This window comes from Lampetra fluviatilis, chromosome 3 (assembly GCF_964198595.1).
Source record: "Lampetra fluviatilis chromosome 3, kcLamFluv1.1, whole genome shotgun sequence".
Lineage (NCBI taxonomy): Eukaryota > Metazoa > Chordata > Hyperoartia > Petromyzontiformes > Petromyzontidae > Lampetra > Lampetra fluviatilis.
This window is the reverse complement of record NC_136277.1, coordinates 792,059-811,236: the sequence shown is the minus strand read 5'-3', so window position 1 is coordinate 811,236 and position 19,178 is coordinate 792,059. Positions and strand designations below refer to the sequence as shown.

Genomic DNA, 19,178 nt, shown 5'->3' with positions numbered 1-19,178 from the left:
CAGACACACAGACACCCTGACACACTGACACACAGACACCCAGACACCCAGACACCCAGACACACAGACACCCTGACACACAGACACCCAGACACACAGACACACAGACACACTGACACACTGACACACTGACACACAGACAACCGAGGCCACAGTCCCTTGACACCCAGACACCCAGACACCCAGACACACAGACACCCTGACACACAGACACCCAGACACACAGACACACTGACACACTGACACACTGACACACAGACAACCGAGGCCACAGTCCCCAGACACCCAGACACCCAGACACACAGACACCCAGACACACAGACACACTGACACCCTGACACATTGACACCCTGACACACAGACACCCAGACACACTGACACCCTGACACACAGACACACAGACACCCAGACACACAGACACACAGACAACCGAGGCCACAGTGCCCACACCTTGACACACAGACACCCAGACACACAGACACCCAGACACACAGACACACTGACACCCTGACACACTGACACCCTGACACACTGACACCCTGACACCCTGACACACAGACACCCAGACACACTGACACCCTGACACACAGACACACAGACACCCAGACACACAGACAACCAAGGCCACAGTGCCCACACCCTGACACACAGACACCCAGACACACAGACACCCAGACACCCAGACACACAGACACACTGACACTGACACACTGACACCCTGACACACAGACACACAGACACACAGACACACAGACACACAGACACAGAGACAACCGAGGCCAAAGTGCCCACACCCTGACACACAGACACACAGATACACAGACACACAGACACACAGACACACAGACAACCGAGGCCACAGTACCCACACCCTGACACACAGACACCCAGACACCCTGACACACAGACAACCGAGGCCACAGTACCCACACACAGACACACAGACACACAGACACACAGACAACCGAGGCCACAGTGCCCACACCCTGACACACAGACACACAGACACACAGACACACAGACAACCGAGGCCACAGTACCCACACCCTGACACACTGACACACAGACACCCTGACACACTGACACACAGACACCCTGACACATTGACACCCTGACACCCTGACACACAGACACCCTGACACACAGACACCCTGACACACAGACACCCAGACACCCTGACACACTGACACACAAACACCCTGACACACTGACACCCTGACACACAGACACACAGACACACAGACACCCTGACTCCCAGACCCACAGACACACAGACAACCGAGGCCACAGTACCCACACCCTGACACACAGACACCCAGACACCCAGACACCCAGACCCACAGACACACAGACACCCAGACACACAGACAACCAGACACACAGACACAGAGACACACTGACACCCTGAAACACAGACACACAGACACCCAGACACACAGACACACAGATACACAGACACACAGACAGCCGAGGCCACAGTGCCCACACCCATACACCCGCCCGATATAGATGGTAAGCAGTCAAAGGAGTGATGGTGGTAGGAAGAACTACCAAGTGTTGGTGAGTGGTAGCGAGTGAGTGAGCGAGTGAGCGAGGTAGTGAGTGAGTGAGCGAGTGGTAATGAGTGAGCGAGTGGTAATGAGTGAGCGAGTGGTAATGAGTGAGCGAGGGAGTGGTAGTGAGTGAGTGGTAGTGAGTGAGCGAGGGAGTGGTAGTGAGTGAGTGGTAGTGAGTGGTCGTGAGTGAGCGAGTGGTTATGAACGTTGGGCGCTCGCGAGCGGCATGCGTCGGTGAGCCCCGCGTGCCCGTGTCATCCCGCGTGACCGTGTCACCCCGCGCAGCCCGTGCGGGTGAGCGGGCAGCACCAGCTGCTGCGCGGGCGCCACTTGCTCGGCAGCCGCGTGAGGCTGCAGCTGACGCGGCGCGATGCCGATGACGTTCACCTGTCGCTCGCGCTCAGGAACGCGGAGACGCGCGACGGGGCCCGCCGCAACTACACGCTCGACGTCACGGTGAGACACGCACGACGGGGGCAGCCTCCTCCTCTTCCTCAGACGCCGCCGCATCCCCATCCCGAGCCTCCCGTCTACTGTCCTCAGGCCTCCTCTTGTTGGACTGTGCACCCTGCGTCCTCCTGTCTCAAACCCTCCTGCCTCATTTCCACGTCTTCTGTCTCCTGCCTTCGCGCTCTTCAAGTTGCCGATTCGGGTCCCGTACGACAGATTCCGCTTACCTAGTCCCACGTTCCTCCACGTCCAACGTACCGTGTCTGGTGACCTGTGTCCCATCGCCCGTGTGCCCGTGTACCGTGTCCTAACGTACCGTGTCTGGTGACCTGCGTTCATGTGTCTCTCTGTCTCTGGTGTCCCAATCTTGTGTGTTCGATGTCCTCGTGTCCCCCTGTGTCACCGTGTCTCATGTTCCGCGCCCGTCTATCTCTGATCCATCTCTCTGTCTCTCCATCTCTCTTTCTCTCTCCATCTCTCGCGTCCCGTGTCCCCCGAGCAGGGCTCGCAGGTGTCGAGTAACACGGTGCTGGGCTGGCGCTCCATGCTGGCGCTGAGCCCGTGCGCTCACAGCGCCAGCTCGGCGCTCAGCTACCTCGCCCGGCACGACCAGCAGGTGGACTGGGCGCTGAGTGGCGCCCTGGACCGCTGCAACGGCGTCCTTAATGCAGAGGTGCACGCTCACGCACATGCACACAGACAGAGACGAAGGTCCCCCGTGTAGCCTCAACAGACTGTTGGAGCTACTGCTGCGAGCGGGCATGCGCGCACGCATGCACAGGCACACGCGCGCAAAAAGCTAATGTAACCACACTACAACGAGTTTTCCTGTAATCCAGTGTCTCCATGTGTCCCTCCATGTGTCCCAGCGTCTCCGCGTGCCCCCACGTCTCCATGCGTCCCCACGTCTCCGCGGGTCTCCATCTGCCCCCGTGTCAAACCCGAATGTGGGCCTGTCCTATTCTCTTCCCTTGCCCCTCCATCTTCTGACCATGACCTTCCAACTCGCCCCGTGCCCTCCCTCCACCACCCACGTGCCCCCTCCCCGCTCGGAGCAGGCGCACTTCCCGCCGACGGGGCCGCTGGCGCTGCGGGCGACGTACGTCGGCGCGCGCGGCGACGACCGCGTGTCGCTGGAGGCCACGGCGGGGCCCTCCGAGCGGCTCAATCTGCAGCTGCAAAGAACCAACAAATGCCTGCGTCTGTTCTCCGCGCTCGCCTCAGGTGCCGCCCCCACTGACACCCCCTTCCCGTTCCCCCCCCACTGACACCCCCCTCCCCACCCCCATCGCAACACGGGAGGGGAGTGGGGGGGGAGATCATCCAACACGGCCGTGTGTGCGTACGTTTAAATTCTTTCGCACCATACGTAGCCAACCGTGCTAATCGGAGGTGCGGTTTTGAGTCTATGCTCAGTGTTGAGTCTATGGTGCAGTGTTGAGTCGATGGGCAGTGTTGAATATATGGTGCAGTGTTGAGTCTATGGGCAGTGTTGAGGCTATGGGTAGTGTTGAGTGTATGGGCAGTGTTGAGTCTATGGGCAGTGTTCAGTCTATGGCCAGTGTTGAGTCTATGGGCAGTGTTGAGTCTTTGGGCAGTGTTAGTGTATGGCATGTAAGTGGCCCGAGTGATCGGGCCTCGCCGGGTTAATTTACGCCGGGGTTGATTGCGTGCCGGTGGCCGCTGGAGGTGACTACCGGCGTGTGCGGAGCCACGGGCAGCACTACCCGCGGTGACGCCACCACCACCACCGCCGCCGCTGGCTAACCGAGAGCGCTGTCGTGGCGATGCTGGCGGCGCAGGCACCAGCTCAGAGGAGGCGCACGCCTCCGCCTGCCTGGAGACCAGCACGCGGGTGCGCTTCAAGGCCTTCACGAGGCCCGGCCGGGAGCCACCCGCGCGGAGGGGGGCGATGGCCGCGTCGCCGGCGGGCCGCCCAGTCAAGCGCTCCGCCGCGACGCAGGGGGGCCCAGACGGGTCGGGGGTCGCCGGCCGGGAGCGGCGGAGGAGCGACGGGGACCGCGTGCTGCTCGAGGCCACCGTGGAGCTGCTCAACAAGACGACGGTGCGCGTCGTGGGTCGCGCCGACGCGGACAACTTGCGCGACGCGCAGGTAGGCGTTCCGCGGCCCCGCTGTGGCCCAGCGGCCCCAGGCGTCGCGACTTTGCCGAGCGGAGGGGGAGGGACGCTTGCGGCTCACGGACGTGGCGCGTGTCGCCTTTCCGTCTCGTTTCGTTCAGAAAAAGCTGGAGCAGCTGGGCGCGCGGCTGCGCAAGGGAGTGAAGGAGGCCGTCAAGAGGACGGAGCAGATGCTGCAGGACCTCAAGGGCAAGGTAGCGGCCCCGTCCTCACCCACCGTGACCCACGTGACCTGAGCTACGGCGCTACACCCCCCCCCCCCCCCCCCATGTCTCGCCCGTGCCTCCCCATGTGTCCTTGTGTCTCTCCGCTCATCCTCATGCCTCCCCGTGCCTCTCTGTGTATCGCGCCGTACAATCTCGTGTCTCTTCTCGGAGGACCCCGTGTTTCTCTTCTCAATCTCGTGTCTCTCCCTGTGTCTCTCCCTGTGTGTCCTCCCGTGTCTCTCCTCGTGTCTCTCCCCTTGATTCTCCGCTCAACCCCGTGTCTCTCCCCATGCGTCCTCCCGTGACTCTCCCCGTGCCTCTCCGCTCATTTCCGTTTCTCTCCCCTTGTCTCTCCCCTTGCCTCTCCCCGTGTCTCTCTTCCCGCGTGTGTCCGCACGAGGTGTGGCCCCAGCGCGTGCTGGCGCGAACCATGCACCTGGTGCTGGAGCGGCTGCTGCTGCTCGAGGCGACGGCGGTGGGGGGCGCGGCGTGGGGGGAGGGGCGCGCGCGGCGCTCCGCCGACGCCGCATGGGAACCGGCGCGGCGCGGCCTGGAGCTCGCCCGCGGTGATAACCACGACAACCACGATAAGCACGATAACCACGATAACCACGATAAGCACGACAACCACGATAACCGCAATAACCACAATAACCACGGCAACCACGATAACCACGACAACCACGATAAGCACGGCAACCACGATAACCACGACAACCACGATAAGCACGACAACCACAATAACCACGACAACCACGATAAGCACGACAACCACGATAAGCACGACAACCACGATAACCACGATAAGCACGATAACCACAACCACGATAAGCACGATAACCACAACAACCACGATAACCACGATTAGCACGATAAGCACGACAACCACGATAAGCACGACAACCACGATAACCACGATAACCACGACAACCACGATAACCACGATAACCACGGCAACCACGATAAGCACGACAACCACGATAACCACGACAACCACAATAACCACGACAACCACGATAAGCACGACAACCACGATAACCGCAATGACCACGACAAGCACGATAAGCACGACAACCACAATACCCATGACAACCGCGACAACCACGATAACCACGACAACCACGATAAGCACGATAACCACAACAACCACGATAACCACGATAAGTACGACAACCACGACAAGCACGATAAGCACGACAACCACGATAACCATGACAACCACAATACCCACGACAACTGCGACAACCGCGACAACCACGATAACCACGATAACCACGATAACCACGACCATAATAGCTGCCACTGCAAGCACCACAATCGCCACTGCAATCACTGCCACCACCACAACCACCGTCATCACGACGACAACCACCGCTAGCACAACAAACACTTCAACCACTGCTGCAAACATCACCAACGTCACATTGAGCCACTACCACCACCACTGCAACCGCAGTAACCACGGCAACCGCGACCACCGCAATAACTGCCACCCCGACAACCTCCACGAACTCCGCCTGGCCCCCCGTAATGGCCGACAACAATGGCGCCGTAGATTATAATGATACTCCAGTTGAATCACACTGAAACAAAAAACAACTTCGTGAAACTTAAAGTGTATGTCAGTGTGTGTTTGTTGTTGGCTGCGCTATGAACCCGGCGACCCGAGTTCGATTCCCGCTCACAACCAACACTAATGACGATTATCTGAACTGGTCCTGGGCCTCCCCTAGGTCGACTCAGCCTCAAATAAGTACCCGGTGCGGTGTGTAACACATCGCCACTGGGGAGACAAAGGCGGTCGGACGTGGTGTTGGCCACCAACCCCCTCGTGTTCCGTGCCGGCCTTCATAGGTGCTGCTCGCTAACAGTGTGGGGGCCGTTGGCCCCCAGGGTCTCTCCCTCACGCATCCCCTGTTCCAGTTGCGTTGCCGCACCGCCCGATTACCCGCTAGGGTTTCGCTGGCATTCGAACGCGACGCCCCTACTGTTACAGCCTCGCGCAGCGCTCCCACGCTGCGAGCATACGTACGCACAGCATGATCAATCAAACGCCATACACCGTTACGTACAGCTCTCGCACGCTGCGAGCGTGTGCCCGTCTACCGCCCTATGCAGCACTCGTCTCCACGTCGAATAACCACGTTACCAATCGCGCACCTGTATCATACACGGAGTGAACGCACGCGCACACACGCAGCTCCACACACGACACCCACTCTCGCGCCGCTCTGCGCAGCGCTCCCACGAGGCGAGCCGCTGTATACGAAGCACTACACGCGTTCACACTTCTCAACGAGATCACACGAGGCCACGATCAGCTATTAATGATTTATTGTCTGCTACCTGGGACTTGTTGTTAAATCAGTACGTATCGACGAGGCTGGCCTATCCTACTACCCCTGGGCCTATTCCCTATTTATCGGCTTACGATACCCTTTCACTTTGCTACTCACGGTTCGAAGTATTCGGCGTCCTGTGGCTTTTCCTCGATGCTCGTCTGGACACGTCACGCGGACGTCCGGAGGGCAGAGCTGGGAGCCGACTTGAACGGGGGCCTCTTGAAGTGACGTGAGAACGCTCTACCTTGCTACGCTCCCTTTTATCCTAATTCCAGGACTCAGGCCCCCCCCCCTTCCCACGTACTCTTCGCTCCCTCTCCTGCCATGTGTGGGGCATGTGCTATTCAATCGCTTTCTTATGCAGGGTGCCTTGGTTATGCACATTATGCGGCGGCGTCCATCACAAAGGCTCGCCGTAGGAATTTGTGTACGGGCTCCCCGCGTGCCTCCGCTCTCCTGATTATTCATACTTTCAGCTTTATCCTTTAACTTCCCTAACAATGGTGCCTGCGCGCTCAAGCATAATTATCCTAATCATCAGCGACTACGCGCAAGAGCCCCTGCGGTCATGCTAATCATGCCGTCCCTCCCCTGCCTGCTTCGTCGATACGTGCGTGGGTGTGGGGGGTACGTTTCAGCCGCAGTGGCCGAGTGGCCCCTCGCCACGACCTTGCAATCTTAATGCCGGTCGCAGCGCCGCGAAGTAGCATCGGGGGAGGTCGTCCAATTCCCTGGTCACCGGAAACCGTGAAAGTTATCCCGATACGGGCTTCTCGGATTAAAACCGGTCAGCCAGGTGACCTCCCCTCAGAGCTCTATGGGGGGGGGGGGGAAATGCGTGCGGGTGTGTTCATGTGAGGTGAGGCGAGGGGGGCGCGGGGTTGGCTCCGTCGCTTGGTGGTGGCAAGGTCGTAGCTAGGGCGCCTGCTGAACGGCTTCGTGGCGATGGCGGCATCACAACAGCACTTGCGCGAACAGTCTGTTACAGGCTACACGGGGGATCTTTGTCTTTGCGTGTGTGCAGAGAGGTTGCGCAGTGCGTGGGACCGCTGGGCCGAGGCAGCTCACCTGGCCGCGAAGGACGCGCGCCGCCAGGCCATGGAGGGCCTGCCCACAGCCCTGGTCGCCGCGGTGACTGCTAACGAGACACAGGACGCGCTGCAAGCGCTCGGAGGATGGGGCCAGGAGGTTCGCGGACACACGTGTGCACGCACGTGCAAGCACGCGCATGCACGCACACGAAGACAAAGATCCCCCGTGAAGCTCTAACAGACCGTTGGGGCAAGTGCTGTTAGCGAGCGGCGGCTGTTAAGACCGTCACGGCACACGAAGGGGTGGGTGGCCAACACCACGCCCGGCCAACTTTGTCTCACCACTGCTGATGGTCGTGAGCGGGAATGAACGTGGGGGCGTCTGGTTCGCAGCGCAGCACGTTAACCGCTGCGCTACACCGCATGTGTAGTGGTCGGTGTGTGTGTGTCGCACACGGTCGGAGACGAGGTCGTTGCAGGAGGCACCTTCTCTTTTATTCCGTTACACCACTCCGGCCGTTGGCATTCACATGGATTGCCGCCTCTCTCTCAACCACGTTGCCGTACACCCCGGTCGACAGCATCGACCGAGACAGCCAACAACTGTCCGGCCGTGCAACTGTCGGGCGAAGGCAGCAGCGACGACGAGACGAGTCCACTCCCAGTACCGGCAGCCCTGAGCTCTCTCTCTCCGCTGCTTTTATTCTACTCGGCCAGGGCAGAGCCACGCCGCGCTTCCCTTCTCGAACCCACTAGCGGGTTCCAGGGGCTTCCAGATGAGGTCTTCCGTCACCTTTGCTCCAGTTTCTCCGCCCTTTCGGCACACACACCGTGTATGTGCTCGACGGCGTGTGCGCGACCTGTCCACCGCAGTTGCCGCTGCTGGACAGCAGTCGGCGCTGTGTCACTACACAAGCACACGGACGCATACCTGCTGTGTACTGTGTGTGCTATATGAACTGTGTGTGCTCTGTGAAGTGTGTGTGTGCTGTGTGTACTATGTAACGTGTGCTATATGCAGCCTGTGTACTGTGTTTTGTATACACTGTGTGCTGTGTGTACTGTGCGTGTGTGCAGGCCGTGACACACCTGACGACCTGGGCTCAGCGCCGTCTCATGCAGGCGGTGCGCAGCATCAGCCACCCCCTGCAGGGCGTCTATGAGCTGCAGCCACAGTGAGGCCACGGGGTCATGGGGTCATCACCCTCCTATCAGCCAAACATCCCATCACCTGGCTGCGGTGGCGAGATGTTGACTACCTCGCCTCGTATACGGGAGGTCGTGGGGTTCGATCCCGACCCTGACGCCTGTTGTGTATTTGAAGTTTGCGGTGTCTCTCTCCCCGTGGTCGTGTGAATTTTTCTCCGGGTCCTCCCGGTTTTTCCACTGCACGTTTAGAATCAACGTCACGCACTTAACATGATTTGGCTGCTACGCATTCCCACGTGATGGGCCACTTCGTTAAGCTATCATTTGTGATGGCCAGTCCACCCTTGAAAAAGAGCTACGTAGCTCAGTGGGCTTCACCTGGTAACATAAAAACAATACTTTAACACTGAATACTCTCCCATCGCACGCCGCAGCCCCTGTGTCTACTCTATCCCCTGCGTATTCCCTAACCCCTTTTGTATCTCCCTTATCCCTCTCCATCCCTCCTGACCCCTGTGCCTCCCCCTGACCCCTACGACCCCAACCATCTTCCTCCGTGCACCCCCTCCCCCCCAGCGAGCACCGGCTGTCTGCGTGGGTGCCGCTGGACGTGTCGACGGGCGCGCTGGCGCTGCGCGACGCCGCGCTGAGCAGCGACACGGCGCGGTGGCTGCGCTCGCTGAGCCCCAGCGCCGAGCTCTACCGCCTCAAGCACGAGCTGCTGGGGCAGCCGGCGCACGGTCCGTCGCCACCGCGGGCCGTCCCGCCAACACCATCACAGCTGCCCCCCCCTCACCATCCCCTACATGAGAGAAGCACCACCCCCGCCCCCCCCCACACTGTGCGTGTCTCCGCTGCGTGAGCAACCGCGTGTGTGTGTGTGTGGGGAGCGGTGGTGTAGCCTCAAATGAGTACCCGGTGCGGTGTGTAACCATCGCCGGCCTTCATAGGCGCTACTCGCTAACAGCACTTGCCCCCAACAGTCTGTTGAGGCTACACGGGGGGGGGGGGGATCTTTGATCGTCGTGCCGAGTACCACGTTGGGGAGCGGTGGTGCGGCGGTCAGCGTGCCGCGCGACGAACGCGGCGGCCCCAACACGGCCGCGTGTGCCCCCTTTCCCCCGCCCCCCCCCCAAACCGCCGTGCCCCGCACAGCCCAGGCGATGCTGCTGAGCGGCGGGCGCCGCGTGCTGCAGTTCGACGGCCGCTGGCTGGCGCTGCCCATGGGCTGCGCCGTGCTGCTTGCGCAGGACGTGCGCCCCGACGCCACGTTCCGCGTGGCGCTCGCGCCCAGACCCCCCCTCCCCGGGGACCCCTCGGAGGACCCCTCCCTGCTGGTGACCATGGGCCCCGTCACCCTGCTCATCCACGCCAACGGCACGGTGAGACCTCTCCCCACCCCATCTCAACCTCACTGGGTGAGTGCGGTGACGGTGGATCCCACAGAGATCCGGTGAGGGTGAGTAGGTGTGTGGTGTGGTGTGTGTCTGATGGTTTGTTTGGTGTGTATGGTGTATATATGGTGTTCGTGATGTGCGTGGGCTGTGTGTGTTGTACATGAGGTGTGTAGCAGTGACGTGCGGTGAGGTCAATGGATGGGGAGGCACTGGCCGAGTGTCAGAGCCAGATTCACACACTGAAGGGGGCGTGGCCTCATGGAGGGGGGTGTGTCCTCACTGAGAGGGGCGTGTTAGACACGTCCCCCTCAGTGAGGACACACCCCCCTCTATGATAGCTGCCTCCCCTGGTGCTTTTTCATTGCAGTTTCATGACGAGACCAGCGAGCCTAAATATCTTTATACAGGTACGTGAAGTAGGTTACCTGGAGTATGGAAGGCGAGGACATGAAATGAAGGGGTCTACAAACATTACATTGGTGACATACTGAGATAATAACAGGCACGCGCTTATTGCCCGCGCTCCATCCAGTTAGTAAGGGGTTGCGCAATCGGAGGGGAGGCTGAGCTCGTCACTGCCTCACCTCTCGTCTCTCCCTGTATTTGCAGCGGAGCTCCGCAAATTTGGCGATTGACTATAAAAATGATTGGAATCGTACAGAAATGACATTTATAACACAGATCAGTGGAAAAATCTTGATATTTATTTTACTTAATTATTCTTTTTTTTTACTTTTCGTAACAGCTCCTTTCATTGGAGCATGTCAGGTGAGGCACTGCCTCCCCTGCCTCCCCTGACCGCACGTCCCTGGTGTGTGTGTGTGGGGGGGGGGTTGTATGGTGTGTACATGGCACGATGCGTGTGCCGTGTGTGCAGGTGCTGGAGGGTTGCCGCGTGCTGGATCTGCCGGCGAGCCGGGCCGGCGGCGCGGTGCTGGTGCGGCGCTCGGCGGGGGCGGTGGAGGTGTCGGGTCCGCGGGGAGCCGTGCTGCGCTGCGACACGGAGAGCCGCGTGTGCAGCCTCACGCTCGCCTACTGGGACCACGGTGAGCTGCCCTTGCCACGCTCACCACACGACCCTCGCCACGCTCACCACACGACCCTCGCCACGCTCACCATCTCCGTGGTTGATGTTGATATAGATGTCTCGGTGCTGGTGGTTGATGGCTATGTGTGTGTGGTTCATTGTGGATTGTGGTGGATTATGGTTGATGGCTCTCTCTCTGGGTGGTGATCGTGGGTGATTGTGGGTGATCGTGGTTCATTGTGGATGATCGTGGTTCATTGTGGGTGATTGTGGTTGATGGTGGATGTTCGTGGTTGATTGTGGGTGATTGTGGTTGATCGTGATTGATAGTGGTTGATCATGGGTGATTGTGGTTGATCGTGGTTGAGGTGGTTGATGGTGTTTGATCGTGGGTGATTGTGGTTGATCGTGGATGATGGTGCTTGATCGTGGGTGGTCGTGATTGATCGTAGTTGATAGTGGTTGATCGTGGGTGATTGTGGTTGATCGTGGTTGATGGTGGTTGATGGTGGTTGATCGTGGTTGATCGTGGGTGGTCGTGGTTAATAGTGGTTGATGGTGGGTGATTGTGGGTGATTGTGGTTGATGGTGGTTGATGGTGGTTGATTGTGGTTGATGGTGGATGATCGTGGTTGATGGTGGGTGATCGTGGTTGATAGTGGTTGATCGTGGTTGATAGTGGGTGATTGTGGTTGATGGTGGATGATCGTGGTTGATGGTGGGTGATCGTGATTGATTGTGGGTGATCGTGGTTGATAGTGGGTGATCGTGGGTGATCGTGGTTGATGGTGGGTGATCGTGGGTGATAGTGGTTGATATTGGTTGATCGTGGTTGATGGTGGTTGATGGTGGTTGATTGTGGTTGATGGTGGGTGATCGTGGTTGATGGTGGGTGATCGTGGTTGATAGTGGTTGATCGTGGTTGATGGTGGGTGATTGTGGTTGATGGTGGATGATCGTGGTTGATGGTGGGTGATCGTGATTGATTGTGGGTGATCGTGGTTGATAGTGGGTGATCGTGGCTGATCGTGGTTGATGGTGGGTGATCGTGGGTGATCGTGGGTGATCGTGGTTGATAGTGGTTGATAGTGGTTGATCGTGGTTGATGGTGGGTGATCGTGGTTGATTGTGGGTGATCGTGGTTGATGGTGGGTGATCGTGGGTGATTGTGGTTGATGGTGGGTGATCGTGGTTGATAGTGGTTGATCGTGGTTGATAGTGGGTGATCGTGGGTGATTGTAGTTGATGGTGGGTGGTGGTGGTTGATGGTGGTTGATTGTGGTTGATGGTGGGTGATCGTGGTTGATGGTGGGTGATCGTGGTTGATGGTGGGTGATTGTGGTTGATAGTGGTTGATCGTGGTTGATTTTGATTGATGGGGGGTGATCGTGGTTGATAGTGGGTGATCGTGGGTGATCGTGGTTGATGGTGGGTGATCGTGGTTGATGGTGGGTGATTGTGGTTGTTAGTGGTTGATCGTGGTTGTTAGTGGTTGATCGTGGTTGAATGTGGGTGATTGTGGGTGATCGTGATTGATTGTGGATGATCGTGGGTGATCGTGGGTGATCGTGGGTGATAGTGGTTGATAGTGGTTGATCATGGTTGATAGTGGGTGATCGTGGTTGATTGTGGATGATCGTGGTTGATGGTGGTTGATGGTGGTTGACGGTGGTTGATCGTGGTTGATGGTGGGTGATCGTGGTTGATTGTGGGTGATCGTGGTTGATAGTGGTTGATAGTGTTTGGATTTAAAGCTTTCGTGACTGCAGGGATTCATCTTCTTGGTTCTTTCGGTAAAGTCACGTAGAAGGGAAGTAATAAAATAATAAAAATAAAACATAACAAAATAAAATAATTCTCACGACGTTTCGGCCACAACGCAAGCAGCAATCTTCAGGTGAAGAATGAGACACTGTCAAGCTAGGAGCTTATATATAAGCTGGTTTGAAGGTGGAAGAAGAGCGCCTTAACAAAAAGAATGTACATATCAAGAGGAATTTAGCATATTCATGGGAAATGCGTAGGAGGTGGGCGGGGGGGGTTTCAAAGTAATATTATGCCCATGCATTATGCAGGATCAGCAGCACCAAGGGAGGGTGCAGGGAGTAGCATTAACAAAGGAAAGGAATGTTAATAGTATGTAGCTGCAGTTACTAAACAACCACGTAGAAAACTAAAGTATAAACTACATAAAAAACTAAAGTATAAACTGCATAGCATCATCAGTATACTTACTATACTCTACAATAAGCTGAGTTACTAGCAGCAAGTAATACATTACAATTCTACGTCGTAAAAATTATATAATATGCTTCCATCTAAACGTTATTCTGTTACATCACACGAGCATACACCGTACTATATACTGCCATAGATAAACCCAACATTAAATTATATACTGTATTGCTATAAACCACCCTATACAACCACCCTACAAGCAAACTGAGGGCACCCCAATGGGCTCCCCCTATCTCCGGTTGTAGCCAACATCTTCATGGAGAAATTTGAGACTGACGCCATCCAGACTGCCACTCTACGCCCGACCTTATGGAAGAGGTACGTAGACGACACTTTTGTCATCTGGCCACATGGCCGGCCTGCTCGAGACCAATTTCTCGACCACATCAATTCCATACACCCAGCCATCAGATTCACCATGGAAGTCGAAAAAGATGGCAAGCTACCCTTTTTGGATGTCCTAATTAAAAGGAGACCTGATGGTTCAATGAGCCACTCTGTCTACAGGAAAGCCACCCATACGGATGCTTACCTAAAACCGGATTCCCACCACCATCCATCCCAGAAGAATTCCCTCATCAAGACTCTATACAATAGAGCCCAATGCATCTCCGACCAGGAACACATTGCCAGTGAACTCAAACACGTACGCCAAGCTCTTAAGGCTAATGGTTACTCCGACTACACAATCCGCAAAGCCATCACTCCAACCATCAAGAAGGATCCTATTGAGGAGTCTTTCAAGACCATCACCTTACCCTACATTGCTGGGGTCACAAAAAAGATCTCCAAAATCCTGATTAAACACAAGATCCAGGTCCGATTCAACACAGTACATAAAATCCGTGATCTGGTCCCGTCTGTAAAAGATGTGGTTCCAGACATACAGTACCCTGGCGTCTACAAACTAAGTTGCCTCTGTGGTAGCAGTTACATTGGGGAAACTAAATGACATGTCTCAGACCGCATCCGTGAACATAAAGCAGACCTGAAACACGGTAGGACAACACCTCAGCCGTGGCAGATCACTGTTACAACTCAGTGGGCTCACATGACATTGACTTCTCCAAGACAGAGGTTCTCTGCAAGCCATCTGGCTATCATGAGAGATTCGTTCATGAGGCGATTCACATATACAAACACAGAGACAATTTCAACCGAGAAGATGGATTCTGGCTTAGCAATCATTGGAAGGATGTAATAAACCATTTCGGATCTTAACTGATTGTGTTCACATTTACGGTGACTTTCAGGCCGCGTTCCACTCACTGGCATTGTATTCTCCGCAGGGAATGGATTCTTTGCTCCGCTGCAAGTTTTCTCACCACGACTCACCCATTGACACGACGGTCAATGGTACAGTGTATAATAACAAATAGTATAACATTTATATGCTTAATACAATGTACAAAGTAATATATAGTATCGTAATTGTATAGTAAACATATAGCAGTGTGATACACATTAGGGTGGGTAGAATAATACATAGTGTTTTATTAAAATGTATAAGGTATACGGTGGTTTATAGCAATACAGTATATAATTTAATATTGGGTTTATCTATGGCAGTATATAGTACGGTGTATGCTCGTGTGATGTAAGAGAATAAAGTTTAGATGGAAGCATATTATATAATTGTTACGACGTAGAATTGTAATGTATTACTTGCTGTTAGTAACTCAGCTTATTGTAGAGTATAGTAAGTATACTGATGATGCTATGCAGTTTATACTTTAGTTTTTTTATGTAGTTTATACTTTAGTTTTCTACGTGGTTGTTTAGTAACTGCAGCTACATACTATTAACATTCCTTTCCTTTGTTAATGCTACTCCCTGCACCCTCCCTTGGTGCTGCTGATCCTGCATAATGCATGGGCATAATATGACTTTGAAACCCCCCCGCCCACCTCCTACGCATTTCCCATGAATATGCTAAATTCCTCTTGATATGCACATTCTTTTTGTTAAGGCCCTCTTCTTCTAACACCTCCAACCCAGCTTATATATAAGCTCCTAGCCTGGCAGTGTCTCATTCTTCACCTTAAGACGGCTGCTTGCGTTGTGGCCGAAACGTCGTGAGAATTATTTTATTTTGTTATGTTTTATTTTTATTATTTTATTACTTCCCTTCTACGTGACTTTACCGAAAGAACCAAGAAGATGGTTGATAGTGGTTGATGGTGGTTGATGGTGGGTGATTGTGTGTGATTGTGGGTGATTGTGGGTGATCGTGAGTGATTGTCGGTGATTGTGGGTGATGGTGGGTGATGGTGGGCGATCGTGGTTGATTGTGGTTGATTGTGGTTGATTGTGGTTGATTATGGGTGATCGTGCTTGATTGTGGGTGATCGTGGTTGATAGTGATTGATCATGGGTGGTCGTGGGTGGTCGTGGGTCATCATGGTTAATAGTTGTTGATGGTGGGTGATTGTGGTTAATGGTGGTTGATGGTGGGTGATGGTGGTTGATTGTGGTTGATGGTGGGTGATCGTGGTTGATGGTGGGTGATCGTGGTTGATGGTGGGTGATTGTGGTTGATGGTGGTTGATGGTGGGTGATCGTGATTGATAGTGGTTGATGGTGGGTGATCGTGGGTGATTGTGGTTGATTGTGGGTGATCGTGGGTGATCGTGGGTGATGGTGGGTGATAGTGGTTGATTGTGTGTGATTGTGGGTGATTGTGGGTGATCGTGGGTGATTGTGGGTGATTGTGGGTGATGGTGGGCGATCGTGGGTGATCGTGGTTGATTGTGGTTGATGGTGGGTGATCGTGGTTGATGGTGGTTGATCGTGGTTGATGGTGGTTGATGGTGGGTGATCGTGGTTGATGGTGGTTGATCGTGGTTGATGGTGGGTGATCGTGATTGATAGTGGTTGATGGTGGGTGATCGTGGGTGATTGTGGTTGATTGTGGGTGATCGTGGGTGATGGTGGCCGATCGTGGGTGATCGTGGTTGATTGTGGTTGATGGTGGTTGATCGTGGTTCATGGTGGGTGATCGTGATTGATAGTGGTTGATGGTGGGTGATCGTGGGTGATTGTGGTTGATTGTGGGTGATCGTGGGTGATCGTGGTTGATGGTGGGTGATAGTGGTTGATTGTGGGTGATTGTGGGTGATTGTGGGTGATCGTGGGTGATTGTGGGTGATTGTGGGTGATCGTGGATGATGGTGGGCGATCGTGGGTGATTGTGGTTGATTGTGGGTGATCGTGGTTGATTGTGGGTGATCGTGGGTGATAGTGATTGATCATGGGTGGTCGTGGGTGGTCGTGGGTGATCGTGGTTACTAGTGGTTGATGGTAGGTGATTGTGGTTAATGGTGGTTGATGGTGTTTGATTGTGGTTGATGGTGGATGATCGTGGTTGAAGGTGGATGATCGTGGTTGAAGGTGGTTGATGGTGGGTGATCGTGGTTGATCGTGGTTGATTGTGGTTGATGGTGGGTGATTGTGGTTGATGGTGGTTGATCGTGGGTGATTGTGGTTGATCGTGGGTGATCGTGGGTGATCGTGGGTGATCGTGGGTGATCGTGGTTAATAGTGGTTGATGGTGGGTGATTGTGGTTAATGGTGGTTGATGGTGGGTGATCGTGGTTGATTGTGGTTGATGGTGGGTGATCATGGTTGATTGTGGTTGATGGTGGGTGATCGTGGTTGATGGTGGTTGATGGTGGGTGATCGTGGTTGATGGTGGTTCATCGTGGTTGATGGTGGGTGATCGTGGTTGACTGTGGGTGATCGTGGTTGATGGTGGGTGATCGTGGGTGATTGTGGTTGATTGCAGGTGATCGTGGTTGATTGTGGGTGATCGTGATTGATAGTGGTTTATAGTGGTTGATCGTAGGTGATTTTGGTTGATCGTGGTAGATGGTGGTTGATCGTGGGTGATTGTGGGTGATTGTGGGTGATCGTGGGTGATCGTGGGTGATCGTGGGTGATCGTGGTTAATAGTGGTTGATGGTGGGTGATTGTGGTTAATGTTGGGTGATGGTGGGTGATCGTGGTTGATTGTGGTTGATGGTGGGTGATCGTGGTTGATTGTGGTTGATGGTGGGTGATCGTGGTTGATGGTGGTTGATGGTGGGTGATCGTGGTTGATGGTGGTTCATCGTGGTTGATGGTGGGTGATCGTGGTCGACTGTGGGTGATCGTAGTTGATAGTGGGTGATCGTGGGTGATTGTGGTTGATTGCAGGTGATCGTGGTTGATTGTGGGTGATCGTGGTTGATAGTGGTTGATGGTGGGTGATTGTGGGTGATTGTGGTTGATTGTGGGTGATCGTGGGTGATCGTGGGTGATGGTGGGTGATGGTGGGTGATAGTGATTGATTGTGTGTGATTGTGGGTGATCGTGGGTGATGGTGGGCGATCGTGGGTGATTGTGGTTGATTGTGGGTGATTGTGGTTGATGATGGGTGATCGTGATTGATTGTGGGTGATCGTGGTTGATAGTGATTGCTCATGGGTGGTCGTGGGTGGTCGTGGGTGATCGTTGTTAACAGTGGTTGATGGTGGGTGATTGTGGTTAATGGTGGTTGATGGTGAGTGATCGTGGTTGATGGTAGTTGATGGTGGTTGATGGTGGTTGATCGTGGTTGATCGTGGTTGATGGTGGGTGATCGTGGTTGATGGTGGTTGATGGTGGGTGATCGTGGTTGATGGTGGTTGATTGTGGGTGATTGTGGTCGATCGTGGTTGATCGTGATTGATCGTAGGTGATTTTGGTTGATCGTGGTAGATGGTGGTTGATCGTGGGTGATTGTGGGTGATTGTGGGTGATCGTGGTTGATAGTGGGTGATCGTGGTTGATGGTGGGTGATCGTGGTTGTTAGTGGTTGATCGTGGTTGATTGTGGGTGATTGTGGGTGATTGTGGGTGATCGTGGGTGATGGTGGTTGATCGTGGTTGATCGTGGTTGATGGTGGGTGATCGTGGTTGATGGTGGTTGATGGTGGATGATCGTGGTTGATGGTGATTGATCGTGGGTGATTGTGGGTGATTGTGGTCGATCGTGGTTGATCGTGATTGATCGTAGGTGATTTTGGTTGATCGTGGTAGATGGTGGTTGATCGTGGGTGATTGTGGGTGTTTGTGGGTGATCGTAGTTGATAGTGGGTGATCGTGGTTGATGGTGGTTGATGGTGGGTGATCGTGGTTGTTAGTGGTTGATCGTGGTTGATTGTGGGTGATTGTGGGTGATCGTGATTGATCGTGGGTGATCGTGATTGATCGTGGGTGATCGTGATTGATTGTGGGTGATCGTGGTTGATTGTGGGTGATCGTGGTTGATTGTGGGTGATCGTGGTTGATGGTGGGTGATCGTGGTTGTCTCCATGCCGCCCCCAGCGCGCTCGGTCGGGTTGTTCGGCACCAATAACCTGGAGCCGGCGGACGAGTGGACAACGCCGCAGGGCGAGCCGGCGCCCAGCCCCGATGCGCTGGCGCTCAGCTGGAAGGCACGGCCACACCAGCCATAAGCAACGCACCCATCCGCTCCACCACACCTTTCCTCCTCACCACCCTGTTCAGCCGCACCACACACCCACGTGTGTGTGTCTGTACGTGTGTGCAAGTCCCCGTGTGTGTACGTGTGTGTGTAAGTCCCCGTGTGTGTACGTGTGTGTGTGTAAGTCCCCGTGTGTGT

At 54.9% G+C, this 19,178-nt stretch overlaps 1 protein-coding gene across 1 annotated transcript; it reads left to right on the top strand.

Annotated features, from left to right (window-relative positions):
- Positions 1–11,124: 11,124 nt before the first annotated feature.
- LOC144947940 (uncharacterized) lies at positions 11,125–19,011 on the top strand. Its single transcript, XM_078877363.1, has 2 exons — positions 11,125–11,316; positions 18,881–19,011. Exons 1-2 carry the CDS (start codon positions 11,127–11,129, stop codon positions 19,009–19,011), a joined length of 321 nt encoding a protein of 106 aa, XP_078733489.1. The 5' UTR covers positions 11,125–11,126.
- The last annotated feature ends 167 nt before the right edge of the window (positions 19,012–19,178 follow it).